Raw genomic sequence first — 20428 nt, 5'->3', positions numbered from 1 at the left:
GGCATCTCTTGGTCGGCAAAGAATTCTTGATGTGAAAACACTTGTTCGTTGGAAGATCTATCTCGTATATGGTACCTGGTACTGCACGGTTCCACTCTGCAAGAAATTTGAATCATTCTCTTCACTAGAAATGATCTGCACGGTTCCACTCTGCAAGAAATTTGAATCATTCTCTTCACTAGAAATGATCTGCACGGTTCCACTCTGCAAGAAATTTGAATCATTCTCTTCACTAGAAATGATCTGCACGGTTCCACTCTGCAATAACTTTGAATCATTCTCTTCATTAGAAATGATCTGCTTGCCCGAAATGACCTAGCCCAATAGGGAAATCCCAATTCATATTCTAGGAGCCTAAACTTTGTGATTGAATAAATCTTCCTCATATTCTAGGAGCCTAAATTTTGTGATTGAATAAATCCTCCTCTATCTGTTATGGGTCGAGGAGGACTCCTCCTTTCCCTTCTTCAAACTCCAATTCGTATTGTTCATAGAGAAATATATGATCAACGATAGAACAAAATCCATTTTGTATCATATCTAAGGGATTCTTGTGTTCGGGCTGAAGAAGCAATGTCACTCGATCTGTGTTCGGGCTGAAGAAGCAATGTCACTCGATCATTATCAAATCAACTGCAATCCCAAACCCAATAGAGCGCCAACTTTCAAATATTTTTTAAAAAATAGGGTATTTTTTAATTGTGAGGGACCATTTTTCATAACTTTTAATAGAAAAACATTAGTTATTTATAAAAAAAATAATAATAATAAAAAAAACTATTTTTTCCGTTTTAATTTATTAGTATATTGCTAAATTTAATTAAAAAAAAATTAAAATCTTAAATCTAAAAAATATATGGTAAACATTAAAAAAAAAAAACAGTAAAAAAAAAAAAAATCATTAATATAAACATAAATCAAATAATAATAATTTTTGTCAAATTTAGTCGAGAAATGGCTTACCTATTAATTTTAATAACTCGAATTGATTTTTTTATATTTTTTTTAAAAAATATCAACTAAACTGTGAAGAGCCCAACCCAACTTACTGCCCATGGGCCCCGGCGGTTCAGCCCAAATCTTATGTTAACTCAAAACGACGCCGTGTAATGAAGTAGAGAACTGATTGCTTAAGCTTTAAACCCTAGTCCCGTCGCCGCCGTCTTAACTCAGTCTCCGGCGACAGTTTGCGTTCATAATCTTCCCCACGACCAGCGAAAATCTCCGAGCTTATTCATCTCTTTTCAATTTTGTTATTGCCGGAGGACGATAATTATGCTATTCTGATCTGAAATTCTTATTGAGCTCGGTGTTTTTTGTGTTCTACTATCGATTATTGAGGAAAATCGAACTTGTAAATCGACCAATGTTGGACGAAAGCAAATTCGACTTGCATTTGAAACTCTGGGCGCTAAGAATTCCCAGGGAACTCTGTAAATCCGCCATTAAAATACTGAACGGGTACGTCTTGTTTTTTGTTGCTTAGTTTCTTAATTGTACATTTCTTCGTTTCTTAGTTGAACTGTTCATCGTTCTCATCCGAGTTCGACAATCTCTATATTCTTGAAAATATTGTTTCGATATTGCCTTTCGTTTTGAAGGTAGATTGTTCTTCGGTCTCAGTTCGTTTCTTTTGTAAAATTTTTAGGTACTTAATTGATAGGCCCCGGATTAAACCTGTTACGGAAGATCCAACATGTGATAAGAATCGGTATGTTATATTATCGGAAAAAGTTCAATCTACAGGTAAAATTCTCTGTCCTTGCACTTACTGACTTGGTTTTCTCTGTTCATTATGCTCTTTAATAAGACTTTCTGTAATCCAAAGCTCTTTACAATGGCATCCTACGTTTCTTCTTCCCTTTTTGGTCCTTAGATGACACCTTTTTCTATCTTGTGATTCTTTGAATGGCTCAGAGTTGTCCGAAATTCCAGAAATGAAGCTTGAAGAACTGAAAGGTTTATGCGAGATTGAACTAGTTCCTTATTCACTAACTCTTGGATATTCTTATTGGGGAACAGGTAGTTTCAATAATCCCATCTTTTATTTTATGCATCGTGCAAGTTTGACTTGACGCATTGTGTGTAACGACCCTATTTTTCTTTATAAAATAGAGATGTCACTACATGCATGACGTGTCTAATATGTGCATAAAAGTCTGGAAATATTTCATAACGATGCTATGGACGTAAACATTTATAATAAATTCATTAAAACAATATTGTTATGGGCAACATAGCGGAAAAAAGATAATATGAATTTAAATAAAAAAACGAGACAATGCCCTGATCTAACCTAAGGGCTACTAAAACCTATACTCTAGGTTTGTCGTTTTTCGTACAGGGATGACTTACCTTAACTTGAAAAATAAGAGTAGTACATGGCTCGAGTATTTTAAGAAATATTGAGTAAGTAGTCCCACTATTGGGGTCGGGAAATGCAGACACAAGCAATCATGTTGGGACCTTTCATTGCGTAAAAACATCATGTCATGACCTTGTTCTCGACTTCTAGTCCGGGAAGTGTTGTATGTTGTCTTTGGCTGTTTGATATTATGATGATTGCATATACCGTTTCTACTTTTCAGTGATAGTTTAAACTATTATATATGTGCGTTTACTTGACATTTGATGTGTTCATTTTGTTCATGGCCGGGTAACTTAGCGTGTGGTTCTTATGTAGATCATGTACTGAAGCAGATTCTGCCTCATGGAGTGGAAGTGCCATCATCTTTTGAAACAATAGTTAAGTACTCAAGCCATTGCCATGTTTTGCCTTCCTTTTCCTATCTACCCTACATTTTTCGTGTGCTCTTTATAGCTTTTACGTGCATTCGTTTCTTCTCCTATATGGCTTTTCGGTCAGCATGATTCTGTGTTCTTTATTGGTCTTAACCTTGTTCGTTCATTACAATGACTGACAGTGAGGTGATGTTGTTCTGTGATTTTACAGGTCACGTAGCTCACCTTAATATACACGACGAATTGCTCCCTTATAAGGAAGTCATTGCGAAGGTTATTTACGATGTACGTCATCAAGATCCATTTACTCATTTTTTCCAATGAATTTGAAACGTAAATTGTGAATAAATGATCATTATACTATAGTTGTTACTTCATTTTCAATGCTTTTAAGTGTCTTTGTGTAATAGCCCAAGCCCATCGCTAACCGATATTGTCCTCTTTGGGCTTCCCCTCAAGGTTTTTTGAACGCGTCTCCTAGGGAGAGGTTTCTACACCTTTATAAAGAATGTTTCGTTTCCTCCCCAACCGATGTGGGATCTCACAATCCACCCCCTGGCCCAACGTCTTCACTGACGCTCGTTCCCTTCTCCAATCGATGTGGGACCCCCCAATCTTCCTCCCTTCGTGGCCCAGCGTCCTTGCTAGCACACTGCCTCGTTCCTCCCCCCCCCCCCCCCCCCCCTCAGGATTTAGCCTCCTTGCTGGCACATTGGTCGATGTCTGGCTCTGATACCATTTATAATAGCTCAAGCCCACCGCTAGTAGATATTGTCCTCTGTGGGCTTTCCCTTTTGGATTTTCCCTCAAGGTTTTTAAAACGTGTCTCCTAGATAGAGGTTTCCACACCTTTATAAAGAATATTTTGTTCTCCTCCCCAACCGATGTGGGATCTCATACTTTGTGTCTGCGTCCGTGTTTGGGGGCGAGGGCGTGTGTGGGGGTACCCTTTTCAAAAATTGAATTGCTAATGATTTAGCAAGAATCAGATTTCTTTATTGCTTTTAGTGCCATTGTTGGTCCCTTTCCCCCTCATTTTCCCTATAATAACTTTTCTATAACTAATTCTTTTGAATATTACGTGGGGTATGGAGGTTGAAACCTACCTCTCTAGTAGACAGTTGAAAATTTTTAATCGTTGAATTATGCTCGTTTATTCCTTTGTAATGATTTCTTTTCAAAATATAATTGCAGAAAAATTATCCGAGAATCAAAACAGTGGTAAACAAAGTGGGGTCGATAACAAATGAGTTTCGGGTTCCAAAGTTTGAAGTTCTGAAGGGAGAGAATGATATGGAAACAGAAGTGAAGCAATATGGAGCAACTTTTAAGCTTGACTACAGTTTGGTCTACTGGAACTCAAGATTAGAGCATGAACACATAAGACTGGTTTCACTGTTCCAACCAGGAGAGATAATTTGTGACATGTTCGCCGGTATTGGTCCTTTTGCTATTCCAGCTGCCCAGAAAGGCTGTATAGTATATGCCAATGACTTGAACCCGGATAGCGTTCGATATCTGAAGATTAATGCAGAAATCAATAAAGTCGGTGATCGTGTTCATGTTCATAATTTGGACGCTAGGAAGTTCATTTCTCAATTGATGACCGTGCCAGACAATGAATGTAATTCGGAATCTGTCGCCTCAGTTTTAAAAGCTTGTGAGAAAGGTATCGGAGGGACCGCTTAGTATCATCATTGAAGGAAATTTTCATAATAGAGATCGTGTATCGACGATCTTAATTTTCATTCTTGCTTCAGTTCAGGTGGAGGAAGTCCAAGGTAGTGTTAAAACTGGCGATGAAAGTGTAGAAGGCTCAAGGAGTGCTGATGTATCTGTTGCTGCTCTTAAAAGATCCTCAGAATGCTGTGAGAAAGGTAAGATACCCATCAAATCCAAGTAGGGCTATAAAAAATTCATTGTGGGAACTGAATATGGATGTTTTATATCTTTATTATAAATTAAGTCTACACCTTTAGCAATTAAGACAGCTCGACGTTGAGAATTTATAGCACGTTGCTCATCACCGTATGTGAGATCCCACATCTGTTGGGGAGGAGAACGAAACATTCTTTATAAGGGTGTGGAAACCTCTCCCTAACAGACGCGTTTTAAAAATCTTGAGGAAAAACCCGAAAGGAAAAGTTCAAGGAAGACAATATCTGCTAGCGATGGGCTTGGGCTGTTATTGAACGATGAAAGATCATTTCTTCTTAAAATTTGCCTTGCAGATAATGGAATAGCTGATGATGCTTCCATCTGTGTAGCTGGTAAGAGAAAAGGAAACAGTAACAAGAGGTTGAAGGGGTCCGAAATATCTCATGCTAAGACGTGGGAGCATGTTGATCATGTGATTATGAACCTCCCCGCTTCTGCTTTACATTTTCTCGGTATGAACGCTTTTTTCGAGTTTATTTCATTTACCTTGTCGTGGTTGTTATTCCTAGCCCACCTCTGTCGGTATGAGATTAGAGGGAAAATTATGAAAAGGGAAATAATAAGTGTAACAACCCGAACCTACCGCTTGCAGATATTGTCTTATCTGATTGTAACAACTCAAACTCACCGCTAACAAATCCCACATCGGTTGGTGAGGAGAATGAAACATTCTTTATAAGGGTGTGAAAACCTTTCCTTAGCAGATGCGTTTTAAAACCTTGATGGGAAGCCGGAAAGGGAAAGCCCAAAGAAGACAATATCTGCTAGTTGTGGGCTTGAACTGTTACAAATGGTATCTGAGCCAGACACCAGGCAATGTGCCAGTGAGGAGGCTGAGCCCCAAAGGGGGTGGACACGAGATAGTGTGCCCAGCAAGGACGCTGGGCTTTGAAGGGGGGTTGATTAGGGGGTCCCACATTGATTGGAGAAGGGAACAAGTGCCAGCGAGGACGCTGGCCTCGAAGGGGGTGGATTGTGAGATCCCACATCGGTTGGGGAAGAGAACGAAACATTCTTTATAAGGGTGTAGAAACCTTTCCCTAACAGATGTGTTTTAAAATCTTGAAGGGAAGCTCGGAAGGAAAAGCCTAAGAGAACAACATCTGCTGGCGGTAGGCTTAGGTTGTTACAATATTAGTATGCTACTCTTTTCGACATGTCATGCTCTTTTGTATCTGTAACGATAATTTGTTTGTTTAATCACCAAAGAATATTCGGCATTTTCTTACCAGATGCATTTAGGCGCTCGATTCCGAGGAAGTACTGGAAGGGCTCCCTTCCATGGATTCACTGTTATTGCTTCATGCGAGCAAATGAGAATCAAGAGTTCATCATTTCGGTATGTTCAGACTCCTATTTTGATATTCGTCTAGCAAGATCATCTTTCTTCTCATGCTATCTTCTTAACTGTTCATCGCAGGTGGCCGAGTCTGCCTTGAATGCCAAAATCCAAGACCCTATTTTTCACAGAGTCAGAGACGTTGCACCAAACAAGGTATTGCTCTCTATTTGTTCTGTTAGCTTACTTCCATTGTTCTCAACACTTGCCTTTTCTTTCTTATGTTCTTTGTTTTGATAGGCAATGTATTGTTTAAGCTTTAGGCTTCCACAACAATGCTTCGACGAAGAGTTGACTAGCTGAATCGTATCCCGTTGCTACCGGGATTCTAAGGTTGGCTCGTTTTTCTGATTCATCCATACTGAGTTTCTTAGTTTTGAGATCGTAATTCGTAGCCGTTAATGCGATATAGATGTACAAGCTAGCTAATATGGTGTACTAGGCAAGCTTTTAGTCTCTATACATCTAGTATCGGTTCATTTTGGTTCAGACAACTGGAATCTCATTAACACAAATTTATGAACTATGATTGAAATATATAGTCTAGAATCTCGTTAACACATATGAACTATGAGAAAAGAATTGAAACATTTTAGAGATATATTAATGGACGTTAACGTGTGTTATATTTTTTGTGGGACGTCGACTTTTGGTCGACTATTTTCGGACTTTATTAAAAAATGAAATCAAAATTGGTGGTTAACTTTATGAAAAGATTGGCAATCTCTTTTAGCTTTTGATTGATCCGTTTTTTCTTCCTCCTTTTGCAATGATAAAGGGATGAACTTTGGGAAAGAAACCAAGCTAGAGAGATTAGATGAAAACATTCCACGTAGACATTGGCTGGAAAGTCTGCAACTTGGAGAACTCTTTTTCAACTCGTCTTCAAAATTATTCTTTTTTTTTTTTTTTTTTTTTTTTCTATTTCTGATCATCACAATTTGCATTATTAATTAATATTTTTATATTAATATAATATTATACAAGCATAACTTATAAAAATTTAAATATCAATATTATAACACTTATATATATATATATAAATAAATAAATAAACAAATAAAGCACGGTAGTGAATTGGGCAGGGACATGTATATATTTTTTGTTTTGATTTATTATTTTAATTATTATTATTATTATTTTTATTGAGCTGCTTACAAAAATAAGAGCCAACGTGCGATTGCAGCTGTGCGCACCACCATAACTGAATAACTGAATTAAGTAACGAATCTTTTTTTTTTTTCCTTTCCTTTTTTTGTCTCTCTGAAATCGAACTCCATTTTTCCTCCTTCCTCATGAAGCTCCTCTGAATCTCCAAACAGACCTCTTATTTCTTCCTCCTTTCTTGATTCCTTCTTTATTCAAAGATTCCGATTCAAAGAAGCAAAAGAATGTCGAAGTTTGAATTACAAATCCACAGGAATTTCATACTCAGAACAATTCTTTTGTTGTTCTTGACGATTATCCCAAACGGGGAGAGTGTTGGAGTGAACTGGGGAACTATGGCGACTCACCAGCTCCCACCAGAGAAAGTTGTTAAAATGCTTCAAGAAAATGGGTTTCTTAAATTGAAGCTCTTTGAAGCTGAGGATAGGATTTTGGAAGCGCTTATTGGAACTGATATTGAAGTTATGTTGGCTCTTCCCAATTCAATGCTGCAAATTATGAGTGAGGATTCTAAGGCTGCTGCTTATTGGGTGGATGCTAATGTTACTGCTTATACTTATCATGGTGGTGTTAATATCAAGTTGAGTATTGAAGATTCTTGATCTTACATTACGAACTTTGCATTTTGTGTTTTATTTTGTGCACTTTAGGTGTTTGATGAAATGCCTACTTCATGATTTTCTCTGTTTCTGCTGCTGCTTTCATTTTAGATCGATTCATTGAATACCAATCTGTTTCTTTCTTCATTTTCTTTGTTTAGTTCTATATTTGTGCGAGATCTCGCTTCGGTTGGGGAGGAGAACGAAACATTCTTTTATAAGGGTGTGGAAACCTTTCCATAGCATATGCGTTTTAAAAACCTTGAGAGGAAGCCCAAATAGAACAATATTTGCTAGCGGTAGGCTTGAGATGTTGCAAATGGTATCAGAGCCAAACATCAGGCGATGTGCCAACGAGGAGGCTTAGCTTCAAAGGGGGTGGACACGAGGCTGTGTGCCAGCACGGATGCTGAGCCCTGAAGGGGGTGGATTGGGGGTCCCACATCGATTGAAGAGGGGAATGAGTGCCAACAAGGACACTAGCCATGAAGGGAAGTGGGTTGTGAGATCCCACATCGGTCGAGGAGGAGAACGAAATATTCTTTATAAGGGTGTGGAAATCTCTCCCTAGTAGACGCAATTTAAAAACCTTGAGGGAAAACTCAAAGAGGGATAATGTCTGCTAGCAGTGGGTTTGGGCTGTTACAAATGGCACCAGAGCCTGACACAGGGCAATGTGCTAGCGAGGAGGCTTAAACCAAAAGGGGAATGGACACGAGGCGGTGTGCTAGCAAGGATGCTGGGCCCCAAAGAGGGGTGGATTGGGGGGTCCCATATTGATTGGAGAAGGGGACGAGCACCGGCCTGAAGGAAGTGGATTGCGAGATCCCACATTGGTTGGGGAGGAGAACGAAACATTCTTTATAAAGGTGTGGAAACCTCTCTCTAGCAAACACGTTTTTAAAATCTTGAAGGGAAGTTCGAAAAGGAAAGCCCAAAGAAGACATTATCTGCTAGCGGTGACTTTGGGCCGATGAAGGAGTTGAGATTTGTTAATGCATTTTATGAAGGCTGAGGCATAAAATTCAATTGAAGACTTGTTTTGTAGGTATGTTGCAGTAGGCAATGAGCCCTTTCTGAAGTCCTACAATGGCACTTATCTTCAGTTAACATTGCCTGCCCTGAGGAATATCCAGCAAGCCTTAAATGATGCAGGGCTTGGATCAAAGGTCAAAGCTACTATTCCTTTCAATGCTGATATTTACAACTCCCCGGACTCAAACCCGGTTCCATCTGCAGGCGATTTTCGGCCCGAAGTCCGAGACTTAACGATCGAGATTCTACACTTCCTATCCATAAACAATGCACCTTTCACAGTCAATATCTACCCCTTCCTTTCCCTCTATGGCAATGACTACTTCCCTATAGACTTTGCATTCTTTGATGGAACATACAAGCCCATCAAAGACGGAGATCTAACCTACACCAACGTGTTCGATGCCAATTTCGACACGCTCGTTTCAGCTCTAACGAAAGCAGGATACCCTGACATGAAGATCATAGTAGGGGAAATCGGGTGGCCAACGGACGGCAACAAACACGCCAATATCCAAGACGCCAAACGATTCAACCAAGGATTGTTGAAACACGCTCTAAGTGGGGAGGGAACGCCAGCTCGAGTTGGCGTAATTGACGTCTATCTCTTCAGCCTGATCGATGAAAATGCCAAAAGCATAGAGCCAGGAAGCTTTGAAAGGCATTGGGGAATCTTTGAATTCGATGGTAAGCCAAAATACGAACTAGATCTGTCAGGAACAGAACAAGAAAAGGGGTTAATAGCAGTAGAAGGAGTGAGATATATGGATAAAAAATGGTGTGTTTTGAACCCAAATGTGAAGGATTGGGAAGGATTGGCTGATAACATTGATTATGCTTGTAGCTTATCAGATTGCACTGCTTTGGAATATGGATCTTCATGCAATCAATTAACTGCTGAAGGAAATGCTTCTTATGCGTTTAATATGTACTTTCAAATGAACAGCCAAAAGAGATGGAACTGTGAGTTTTCTGGTTTGGCTATGGTGACTGAACAAGATCCTTCTTATGGGAACTGCCAGTTCCCTATTATGATCGATTATAACTCTTCTTCTTCTTCATTTCTAGATCTTCTGGTTGCAATCTTTATGGGATTTGTGGTGTTTTTGTGTTTGGAATGATTGGGAAAGAGAAGCAATGTTCATGTTTTTCTCAATGTGTTGTGTACATTACCATATGAACATTGATTCCTATTGGATTATATGATAGAATTCTTCTTTTGCCAAATTGCTGGTTATGTATAATAGATGCAAATCTTTGCTTTGTTTTATTTGTTTTTTTTGGTGCTCGGGTCGTTGTGTAAATTTATTTCACAAAACGAGCTTTCTGGGCTTTCTCTTTTTGGGTTTTCCCACACGGTTTTAAAGGGCATCTACTAGAGAGAGGTTTCCATACCCTTATAACGAATGCTTAGGACTTGCTCGGGATATTATCCATTTTGGGGTTTCCCTTTTCAGGCTTCCCCTCGAGGTTTTAAAGCGCGTTTGCTAGAGAGAGGTTTCGACACCCTTATAAAAAATGCTTAGGTTTTCCTTTAAGGTTTTAAAGTACATATGCTAGAGAGAGGTTTCCACATCGTTATAAATAATGTTTTGTTCCCTTGTCCAATTTACGTGGGATTTCACAATCCACCATTGGCCGCTGGTACTCGCTCTTCTCTCCAATCGATGTGGGATCTTACAATCCACCCCTTTCGTGGTCTAGCATCCTCGTAGGCACACCGCTCAGTGTCTGGCTTTGATATCATTTGTAACAATCCAAGTAAGCGCAGGAAGAAGTTTCCACACCGTTATAAACAATGTTTTGTTCCTCTTCCCAATGAACGTTGTATCTCAGAAAGATAATCGTACTTCTAAGTAGAAAAAACGTGCACTTATTCCTAATATTTCTCCCTCTTGACAAAGGACCATTAAATTTCTTCACACATCTAAAAATTGCTCTTATGTAGTTTAACTTTTTTTTATTTCCTTGGAGCATATGCACTTGCTTGTTCAATAGAACTCAATTGGACAAATAACAAGCATTAATTATACATGTGAGGCATTTAAATGAGCAAAACCCCATGAAAAGAAAAAAAAAATGAAAATTCTACATTATGGCAATTTTCATAATTTCATTGATTTGCTTTTAATGCACAACAAATAAATTGTTCATTTAGAAACATGTCACCTTCAAATTTCACATGTATAATATATGGTCTCAATCTTAGACATCACCAATATTTATTGTACCCATTTCTTAGATTCTATGGACTTAAATGCACTTTTCGCCCTAGAGCTTAGCCTAAAAAAAACTAGATTTAGAATTTTTTAAATATTATAGTACGAGCATACACGGGTTGGATTTGAGACATTTTTTTAGCCAGCCCAACATTTCGAGTTGGTTTGGTTGGTGACTCGAATGACTGTAATAGAGCTCACAACCCAACCCAACCTTACCCTTTATTTTCCCGTTAGGCTAGGTTGTATCAAATATTTGTTCATTTTAAAAAAATTATCTAATAAAATCTTAGCCCAAATCCACCGCTAGCAGATATTGTCCTCTTTGGATTTGTAACGGCCCAGATCCACCGCTAGTAGATATTGTCGTTTTTGGCCCTCAAGGCTTTAAAATGCATATGCTAGGGAAGGTTTCCACACCTTTATAAATGATTTATAAATTGTGGTTTGTTCTCCTCCCCAACCAATGTGGGACATCACAATGGTATCAGAGCCAGTCACCGGACGATGTGCCAGCCTTCTTGTTGTTCCCCAAAGGGGGGTAGACACGAGGTGGTGTGCCAGTAAGGACGTTGGGTCCCAAAGGGGGGTGGATTTGGTAGTAGTTCCACATCGATTGGAGAAAGGAATGAGTGTCAGCAAGGACGCTGGGTCCCGAAGGGGGATGGATTGTGATGTCCCGCATTGGTTGGGAAGGAGAACAAATCACCTTTTATAAGCGTGTGGAAACCTTCCCCTAGGAGATGCGTTTTAAAACCTTGAGGGGAAGCTCGAAAGGGAAAGCCCAAAGAGGGAAAGCCCAACCAATGTGAGACATCACTAAACCTCTTCCGAACATATGCGTTTCAGAACCGTGAGGCTGACGATGATACATAACGAGCAGAAATAAGCAATATCTGCTAACAGTGAACTTGAGTTGTTACAAATGGTATCAGAGTTAGACACCGAGCGTTGTGCCATCGAGGACACTATGCTCCTAAAGGGGAGAAACAGTGAGGCTGACGACGATACGTAACGGGATAAAGCGGACAATATCTACTAGCGGTAGGTTTGGGTGTTGCAAGTCCGATAATATCGGTTAGCGGTAGGCTTGGTTGTCTTCCAAATATTCAACCCGTCAATTTAACCATTATTCGGATTAATCTATTTATTTGTAGTTTGAGAAATTATTAACCTTAATATTGTATTGTTGGATTAAACAAAGACCATATATTCATAGAAACAATGCCATGTTTCCCAACTAATTTGGCATTAATTTTAATAGGGCTTCTAAAATTAATATAATAAATAAAGGATTTTACATTTGTCAAAAGAAATCAATGCCTAATCCAATAACTAAAATTTTCTCACCAAATTATTTATCATGACTCTTTTTATTTTTAATAAATCCAAATAAAATTTGTAACATAAACCTAAAATAATTATGCTACCCATTTAAATATAATCTATTAATTATATAATAGATTATTAAAATAATTTTAATTTAGTTTTCCTACTTTAAAATTTAAAATTTAAAATTTATTTTATAATAAATCTAAATAAATTATAAATAAATGTTTCGTCCAAATCAAATATTATATATGGTAGAATAAATTATATTAAATGAGATTTACCATTATAATAATTTATTAATAAAATAATAATATATTTTAAATTTTAATTTAATTTAGCTATCAATATTAATAATTATTCTCAAATAAATATGTAAATAATTAGTATATTAAATTGAATAAATAAAAAACTTTTTACTGGCATCATATTTTTAAAAAATTGAAACAAGCACCCCTTAGATGGGTTAAAAGGTAATTCTTAAACTTGGTGGGGAATTTTTGAAAATAAGTTGAGAGGAAGGGGTGGAAATAAATATTTCCAACTATAAATGCGAGCAAAAATAAAGGATGGTGGTGATTGGGGAGAGAACGTTGAAAGAAAAGGACTAGGGGGGGTGAAAATGTAAATAAAAGAAAAGGAGTGGGGTAATTTGGAAATATGAAAGAAATGCGGGACCGGGACAGGTGGTTTCTTAATATCCCGTCGAGGGATTTGGGATTTCTCATTCGCATACACATCTCTCTCTCTCTCTCTCTCTGTCTCATATCGTTTTTTGCTTTTGGAACGAATTTTGGAGCTCCGTAAACGAGGGAAAAGATCGCAAACCCTAAAAATCGACGAGAGAAACAAGGGATTGTTGATCTGTAATGACGTTGTAGCCATTTTGCTGCATTCTGTTGCTCTGGATTTGGTTTCTCCAGCCACCATTTCCGAGACCATTGGTTTGAGCATTTTCTTTTGTTGTTCAAGGTATGGATTCGACGTAATTTCATTGTTCTCTTTTGAGATTGGGGAGAATGTGGAGGATGTGTTCTTCGTTTGGTGAGAAATTGAACACGATATGTTTGGAATTAAGATGTTGTCGTAGGATTTTTGGTTTTTGAGTTAATTTTGTGCTGTATCTAGTCATTTATTCGCGTAATTACTTCACATTCGTCGTTTTGGAAACTGTTTATTTTTTGTCGACGTGTTTATGTGTAGTTTCTCATTTCTAGGTCATAATTACACCCCTAAGTCACTGTACGATTCTCACATGGTTTTGATAAATAAAATTTTAGTTCATGTGTTTGTTTCTTCTAGGAGATTTTGTACTATTCCTTCACTTCGGAATGAGCTTTCTGCTTTTCTCTGTCTTTGGTTGTTTAGTGGGCAGAGTAGGCATGCGAATTGAAGACACGGTTCTTTTAGGTAGTCTGCTTGCTATTGGCCACTTTTGGGTGCCTTCAATTATAAGGACCTTCAACCTTTTGGTCTAGGATTTGCTACACTTCATCGTCAATTTTTCTTTGCGTTGTCTTCAATTCTTACTGATCAGGTGCTAATTCATTGGGTGTGTTTTCGATATGTTATATTCCACTAAAGATGCAGAATCTGATATTGGCTTCCCGTTGTTTTTAATCTTTCATTGATTAGCAGCTATTATTGCGTTGATATACTGAAGTGTTTGATTTTGATGTTTGTAGTTCATCATGGTAGCAACTGCTGCTACATCCGCATTTTATCCTGTTCCTTCTTCATCTCCCGACTCTGGAGCAAAGAACACCAAAGTTCGAGGTGGCTCTGGGAATTTGGGGGGAATCAAGTCAAAATCTGTGTCTTCTGGATGTCTTCAGGTGAAGACGAATGCCCAAGCTCCTACCCAAGTAAATGGAAGCTCAGTGAAACCTGTGGGTGGTGTCAGGGCTGGAGATGACCTCCCATCATCGCACCCCCGAACTTTTATCAATCAGCTGCCTGACTGGAGCATGCTTCTTGCGGCTATTACTACCATCTTTTTAGCAGCTGAGAAGCAATGGATGATGCTTGACTGGAAACCTAGGCGGCCTGACATGCTTATGAACCCATTTGATTTCGGAAGGATTGTACAGGATGGTCTTGTGTTTACCCAGAACTTCTCTATTAGATCTTATGAAATAGGTGCCGATCGTACAGCTTCTATAGAGACATTAATGAATCATTTACAGGTACAAAGGGATTTGGAGATGGATTCTTGTGTTTTTGTGAATAGGTGTTAGATTTAAGACCATGTATGCTTATGAAAGAGGTTAAGTTCTTCCACTCTCTGAATTTGTATGCAGGAAACTGCCCTTAATCATGTTAAAACTGCTGGCCTACTTGGTGATGGATTTGGCTCTACGCCAGAAATGTGCAAAAAGAACCTGATATGGGTAGTTACCAAGATGCAGATTATGGTAGACCGTTACCCTACTTGGTAAATTTAAGTTCTCCATGAAGTATACACTTCTAAAGATTAATTCATTATAACATTTGTGATTTTTTGTGTTGATTGTTAATAAAAACACTTGTGACTTTTTTTTTTAATTGTTAATAAAAGCACTTGTGAGTTGTGATCTTACTTCGAGAACAGAAGTGAGTTACTATTCCTTGCAACTATGTAATCTTTTGACTTCACTTTACCCTCTAACAATAAACCGTAGAAGAAATACTAAACTTATTACAGACTAACAAATCACTGGCATGCTCTTCAATGTACATTTTTCCTTTTGATGTGGAAGTTTTTGAGCGTGGCAAATAGTGTGTCTTCTGTTTCAGATGACCTTTGATTATGTCTTTCATCGAACCTATGCATGAGATACTGGAGATTGCTATATTTACAGGGGTGATACTGTTCAAGTGGACACTTGGGTTAGTGCTTCTGGAAAGAATGGCATGCGCCGTGATTGGCTGGTGTATGATTGCAAAACTGGTGACACTTTAACAAGAGCTTCTAGGTATTTTCCTTCCCCTTTCAGATGAAAAATGCTTTCATTTTTCGTCACACCTATTGTGATTTTTATCCACCCATGAATTATAAAGTTGACCAGTTTTGGTTTTGCCTATGATTGAATAATTCTCGTTACAAATGATAGAGGGGTGTATAACTTGAAAGTTCTCTTATGTGTGTTTCATAGAGAATCTAAACGAATTTGGGTAAACTAGATACGCCTTTGTTAATCTTAGTTGTAATTGGTCTTTGTATTGAAATTGTTGATTACTCATATAGTTTTATTTTTGCAATGTGAAGTGTTTGGGTCATGATGAATAAAGAGACGAGAAAATTGTCAAAGATTCCTGAGGAAGTGAGGAGTGAAATAGAGCCACACTTTACGGATTCTTCTCCTGTTATTAATGATGACAGGAGACTTTCAAAACTTGATGGTGACACAGCTGATTATGTTCAAAGGGGTTTGACTGTAAGTTATTTCATTTTACTTAAATATGTTGCTTGAAAAAAGAAAGTTGTCATTGGATGTTTATGTTCTTGATTTTAAAGTTAGAAGTTGGTTCAATTATAATTTTCGTGGTGCTCGTCTCACAATGCGTACATTTCTATACTGCAGCCTAAATGGAGTGATTTAGATGTCAACCAGCATGTTAATAATGTGAAGTACATTGGCTGGATTCTTGAGGTAGATAAAACTGACATTGCTTATCCTTGTTTAAGACTTGCTCTGATTCATGGTTCCTTCTCATCTATTACTGTGCCAAAATAATGATATACTTTCTAATACATATCTCCAAAATGTTATACCGTCAACTATTCTTCTAAAGCTTGGCTGTATCTCTCTTTGATTGGAAAACAATGCTGATGGTCTAAAGAGTGCCCCGCCACCAATTTTAGAGAGTCATGAACTTTCTTCCATCACTTTGGAGTACCGGAGGGAATGCGCGAGGGACAGTGTCCTGCAGTCCCTTACTGCTGTCACTGGCACGGATGTTGGGACTCTGGCAACTGCTGGAGACGTTGCGTGCAATCACTTGCTTCGGTTTGAGAATGGGGCTGAGATTGTGAGAGGCAGAACAGAGTGGAGACCTAAAATTGGCACCAATGTTAGGTTTCTGAACACTATTTCAGCTGACCATGGCATTTAAGCTGCCACACAAGATCTCTCAGCAGAGGCCTCCTGCTACATCTATGGTTTGCGCAAAATTCTGCTTTCATTTCTCTGATATATACGTCTATAGGTATGTTTTCTCACTCCCTCTATGCTGATAAACAAAAAAGAAAAAGAAAAAAAAAAAAAGAATTAATCTCTTTGTAATTAGCCCTTATCTATTATTTTCCCCTTGTCCCAGAAGGCTGTATTATGTTTATGTTGCTCAGCTTGATCAGTTTCTTTGCAATCAATGTGTGTCCCACAGCTGGCTGATTGATTGTCTCAGAGCAGATTGGAAAATATTTTTGTTTGGAAATTGATTGCGAAAAAATTTACCTCGAGGTGTTAGATTTGTATATTTTCTGTAACTTTAGTTTGGGAGTTGGAAAAAAGAAAAAAGAAGAAATATTTCCATTTTTTTAACCTTCAGTTGTCGTTGTCAATTTGAATATGTTGGGATTTCTGGACTTGCTTGCCTTGAGCAGACTGGGTAAAATATTTATCCTGTTTGGAAATTGGTGGGTAAAAATTTACTTCCAGTGGTAAGATTTGTATATTTTCATGCATTTTCTTGAACTTTCCTTAGGAAGCTGGAACTGTTGAATATGTATAAATTGGGATTTCTAGATTTACTTGCCTGGCCTTTGAGTAGATTGGTAAATATTTACTTGGTTCGAAATTGATTGAAAAAGAAAATTACCTCAAGAGGTTAAAACAGCATGCTTTCTTGCTGTTTCTTGTGCATATGTTTGGAAGTGTTCAAGAAGAAAAAAAAATTCCATTTTTCTATCTTGAAGCGTTCTATTTGAATGTGCGTGAGTTGGTTTCAGACGTGTCTCCTGCACGTTTAGGAGATATGGATGTCTTAGCTTTTAGTTGAGAGTATATATCTGTTTTGTTCTCGTTTGTTCATTCATTTTGATTGATTGTAATAGTACCGTTTGGGAGATATGGATGTCTTAGCTTTTAGTTGAGAGTATATATCTGTTTTGTTCTCGTTTGTTCATTCATGTTGATTGATTGTAATAGTACCGTTTGGGAGATATGGATGTCTTAGCTTTTAGTTGAGAGTATATATCTGTTACGTTCTTGTTCGTTCGTTCATGTTGATTGATTGTAATAGTACTTTTTGATGGATCGTAACATTAGATTTGAGCAGGTTAAATTGGGTGAAAAGTGACATAATTGGTTTTGATGGCTCTTTTATTTTGTTGATGACATTAATAACTCAATATATGATCATTTTGGCAGGTTTAGCTGAATGGGTGAAGTGGGTTTATTTTAATGAAATTAATGATGCAATTTTATTGCATTCTAAAAGAATCCTTTGACCTTTAAACTGAAAAAATATAAATAAATGAATAAATTATTTGACGTGGCCAAAGAAATCATGGGGGTCTTAATCAATTACATCATATATTCAAAGCATGGGTATTATGATTGTTGGTCATTAAGGTGGAGTCATCCATTTATTATGTTCCTTAGTTTTATTAAAGTCCTCTTTGTAAACAATTTTTATATTTTAAAATTCGAAATGTTAAAGGTTAACTCAAGGATTCAAGTGTTACTTTTAGAAATCAATCTTATCTTTTTTTAGAGGAGAATCTTAGATATATTGAAGACCGAAGTGATTGTTGCAAAATTTTATTGAGCACTAAGAAATTTATAGATAATCGTAAAGATAGAAGGGATCGAAAAACTAAAGAAAATAGTCATATGAACGGGATTTGATTAACAATCTTAAGGATAATCTAAAAAATACTCGGAGCGTTTGAAATTAGCTTCCTGAGACGTTGGTTTTCATCTTTCTCGATGAACATGTAAAATTAACTCCTAGAAATCAACTTCCATCCTTTTAAATCAAGAGGAGATTTACCCAACAAGATCAAATAGAGAGGCAACAAGATCAAATAGAGAAAGAGATTTACCCAACAAGATCAAATAGACAATGTTTCGGTACTAGGCAACTAAAAATGATTACTCCAAAAACGGGCTGGATATGGTCAGTTTATAACAACAAGTCAAAACCATACATCTAAATTACGAGTGCGTTATCCCATCCTAGTTTTGGCAACAACAAAAGCTAATTACAAACATATGATAATGTATAGTGTAATAAGGGTCCAATAATTTAGAAAACATCAAAAAGTGTGTCTCCATGTGCCAAAAGGCAAGAAATGAAGATGCTCATCTCTTACCTAAAATGGTAGTGTGTGAACAAGGAAGAGTTTGAATATTTTAGGCCCATTTTATTTAAATAGTATATATATATTTAAAAAATTAGACTACCCAATAAATATTTCAATAATTTAAATATGTCTATAAAAAAAAAATTATGAATTATAGAGAGAATGAGATCTAAAAATGGCCCATCACATAGTGATTTTTTGGTGTACTTTTTAGAAATTAAAATAAAAAGTGCATAATGGCAAAGTGGAGTTGTCTTTGTTAATTTAAAATTAGATCCTAAAATAATTTGGAAATGGGAAATGTATGAGTCATTATCAATTAAAAGAAGAGAAAAAAAAAAGGGCTAAATGACTTTCGAAAAGTAATACGGTCAAATTAAGACTCCACGTAACCCTCCATGTTCGTGGTTCCGATATTTTCTTATGAGATGACCATATTACCTATTTGTTTGAAAGTGATTCTAAAAGTAAAGATTATCCCATATCACGCCAAACCCGATAAGCATACCCCCAAAAGCAAAGTCGGATGCATCTGTCTCTATTTCGAAGAGCTTAGAGACGTCTACCAAGCTGAGGACAGGGCCCCTTATCATGGTTAACTTCAGATCTCAAAACCCTTTTGACATTCATCTGACCATGACCAATAGTGGTCTTTCTTCACGAGTTCTATTAATGGGACGACTCGTTGTGAAAACCTTTCGACGAACCGCCTATAGTAGTTTGCTAATCTTAGAGACCAATACTAGTCGTGGTCTTTCTTCACGAGTTATGTTAATGGAGCGACTCGTCGTGAAAACCCTTCGATGAACCGTCTATAGTAGTTTGCTAATCCTAGAGATCAATACTAGTTGTGGTTTTTCTTCACGAGTTCTGTTAATGGAGCGACTCGTCGTGAAAACCCTTCGATGAACCGTCTATAGTAGTTTGCTAATCCTAGAGATCAATACTAGTTGTGGTTTTTCTTCACGAGTTCTGTTAATGGAGCGACTCGTCGTGAAAACCCTTCGATGAACCGTCTATAGTAGTTTGCTAATCCTAGAGATCAATACTAGTTGTGGTTTTTCTTCACGAGTTCTGTTAATGGAGCGACTCGTCGTGAAAACCCTTCGATGAACCGTCTATAGTAGTTTGCTAATCCTAGAGATCAATACTAGTTGTGGTTTTTCTTCACGAGTTCTGTTAATGGAGCGACTCGTCGTGAAAACCCTTCGATGAACCGTCTATAGTAGTTTGCTAATCCTAGAGATCAATACTAGTTGTGGTTTTTCTTCACGAGTTCTGTTAATGGAGCGACTCGTCGTGAAAACCCTTCGATGAACCGTCTATAGTAGTTTGCTAATCCTAGAGATCAATACTAGTTGTGGTTTTTCTTCACGAGTTCTGTTAATGGAGCGACTCGTCGTGAAAACCCTTCGATGAACCGCCTATAGTAGTTTGCTAATCCTAGAGACCAATACAAAATATTTCAACATACATGCTTCATAGAGAAATTTGTAGGAGGACACCCAACGTATTATTACTCCAAGCAACGCATGCTTGACTTTAGGGTTTCAATGATTGAGCTACTGAAAAAAAAAATGGTATACCTTGTTAGTATAGGTACTAACTTCAATTATTTGAAGTCTTTCTCGACCATCTTCAGGATCACTCTCATTCAAATGTAATCTCGATTCATTCACGTATTGTTTCGTTACTTAGTTATTACATGCCCACTAGCTTCAACTTGGTTCATCCTCGAATTACATCTTATTAAGAGACATATCACTCTAAT

The 20428-nt window shown here is 37.4% G+C and overlaps 3 protein-coding genes across 7 annotated transcripts; all 3 read left to right on the top strand.

The window, feature by feature from the left end:
* The first annotated feature begins 1139 nt into the window (after nucleotides 1-1139).
* On the top strand, nucleotides 1140-6914 carry LOC111798376 (S-adenosyl-L-methionine-dependent methyltransferases superfamily protein). Of its 4 annotated transcripts, XM_023681473.2 has the most exons (12): nucleotides 1143-1461; nucleotides 1649-1746; nucleotides 1918-2022; nucleotides 2684-2746; nucleotides 2954-3027; nucleotides 3937-4411; nucleotides 4503-4619; nucleotides 4974-5132; nucleotides 5913-6019; nucleotides 6101-6175; nucleotides 6260-6352; nucleotides 6798-6914. In XM_023681473.2, the coding sequence occupies exons 1-11, from the start codon at nucleotides 1367-1369 to the stop codon at nucleotides 6320-6322; spliced, it is 1431 nt and encodes a 476-aa protein (XP_023537241.2). In that variant the 5' UTR covers nucleotides 1143-1366; the 3' UTR covers nucleotides 6323-6352; nucleotides 6798-6914. The 4 variants fall into 4 exon arrangements, with proteins under 4 accessions (XP_086981460.1, XP_023537241.2, XP_023537243.2 ...); XM_023681475.2 differs by lacking the exon at nucleotides 6798-6914 and having other exon boundaries at nucleotides 6277-6581; XM_023681472.2 differs by lacking the exon at nucleotides 6798-6914 and having other exon boundaries at nucleotides 6260-6581.
* A 171-nt stretch (nucleotides 6915-7085) lies between these two features.
* LOC111798377 (glucan endo-1,3-beta-glucosidase 8) lies at nucleotides 7086-10057 on the top strand. Of its 2 annotated transcripts, XR_015421637.1 has the most exons (3): nucleotides 7623-8744; nucleotides 8834-8954; nucleotides 9025-9162. XR_015421637.1 is itself a non-coding variant. In XM_023681476.2 (2 exons), exons 1-2 carry the CDS (start codon nucleotides 7411-7413, stop codon nucleotides 9939-9941), a joined length of 1464 nt encoding a protein of 487 aa, XP_023537244.2. In that variant the 5' UTR covers nucleotides 7086-7410; the 3' UTR covers nucleotides 9942-10057. The 2 variants fall into 2 exon arrangements, 1 of the variants encoding a protein (XP_023537244.2); XM_023681476.2 differs by having other exon boundaries at nucleotides 7086-7766; nucleotides 8834-10057.
* Nucleotides 10058-13098: 3041 nt separating this feature from the next.
* LOC111798693 (palmitoyl-acyl carrier protein thioesterase, chloroplastic-like) lies at nucleotides 13099-17100 on the top strand. The gene is made up of 7 exons (XM_023681996.2): nucleotides 13099-13340; nucleotides 14054-14554; nucleotides 14669-14802; nucleotides 15209-15322; nucleotides 15616-15784; nucleotides 15932-16000; nucleotides 16191-17100. Exons 2-7 carry the CDS (start codon nucleotides 14060-14062, stop codon nucleotides 16461-16463), a joined length of 1254 nt encoding a protein of 417 aa, XP_023537764.1. The 5' UTR covers nucleotides 13099-13340; nucleotides 14054-14059; the 3' UTR covers nucleotides 16464-17100.
* The last annotated feature ends 3328 nt before the right edge of the window (nucleotides 17101-20428 follow it).

The sequence above is a fragment of the Cucurbita pepo genome, chromosome 7 (assembly GCF_057944985.1).
Source record: "Cucurbita pepo subsp. pepo isolate OVF chromosome 7, ASM5794498v1, whole genome shotgun sequence".
Classification (NCBI taxonomy): Eukaryota; Viridiplantae; Streptophyta; class Magnoliopsida; order Cucurbitales; family Cucurbitaceae; genus Cucurbita; species Cucurbita pepo.
This window is presented reverse-complemented; position numbering and strand designations above follow the sequence as displayed.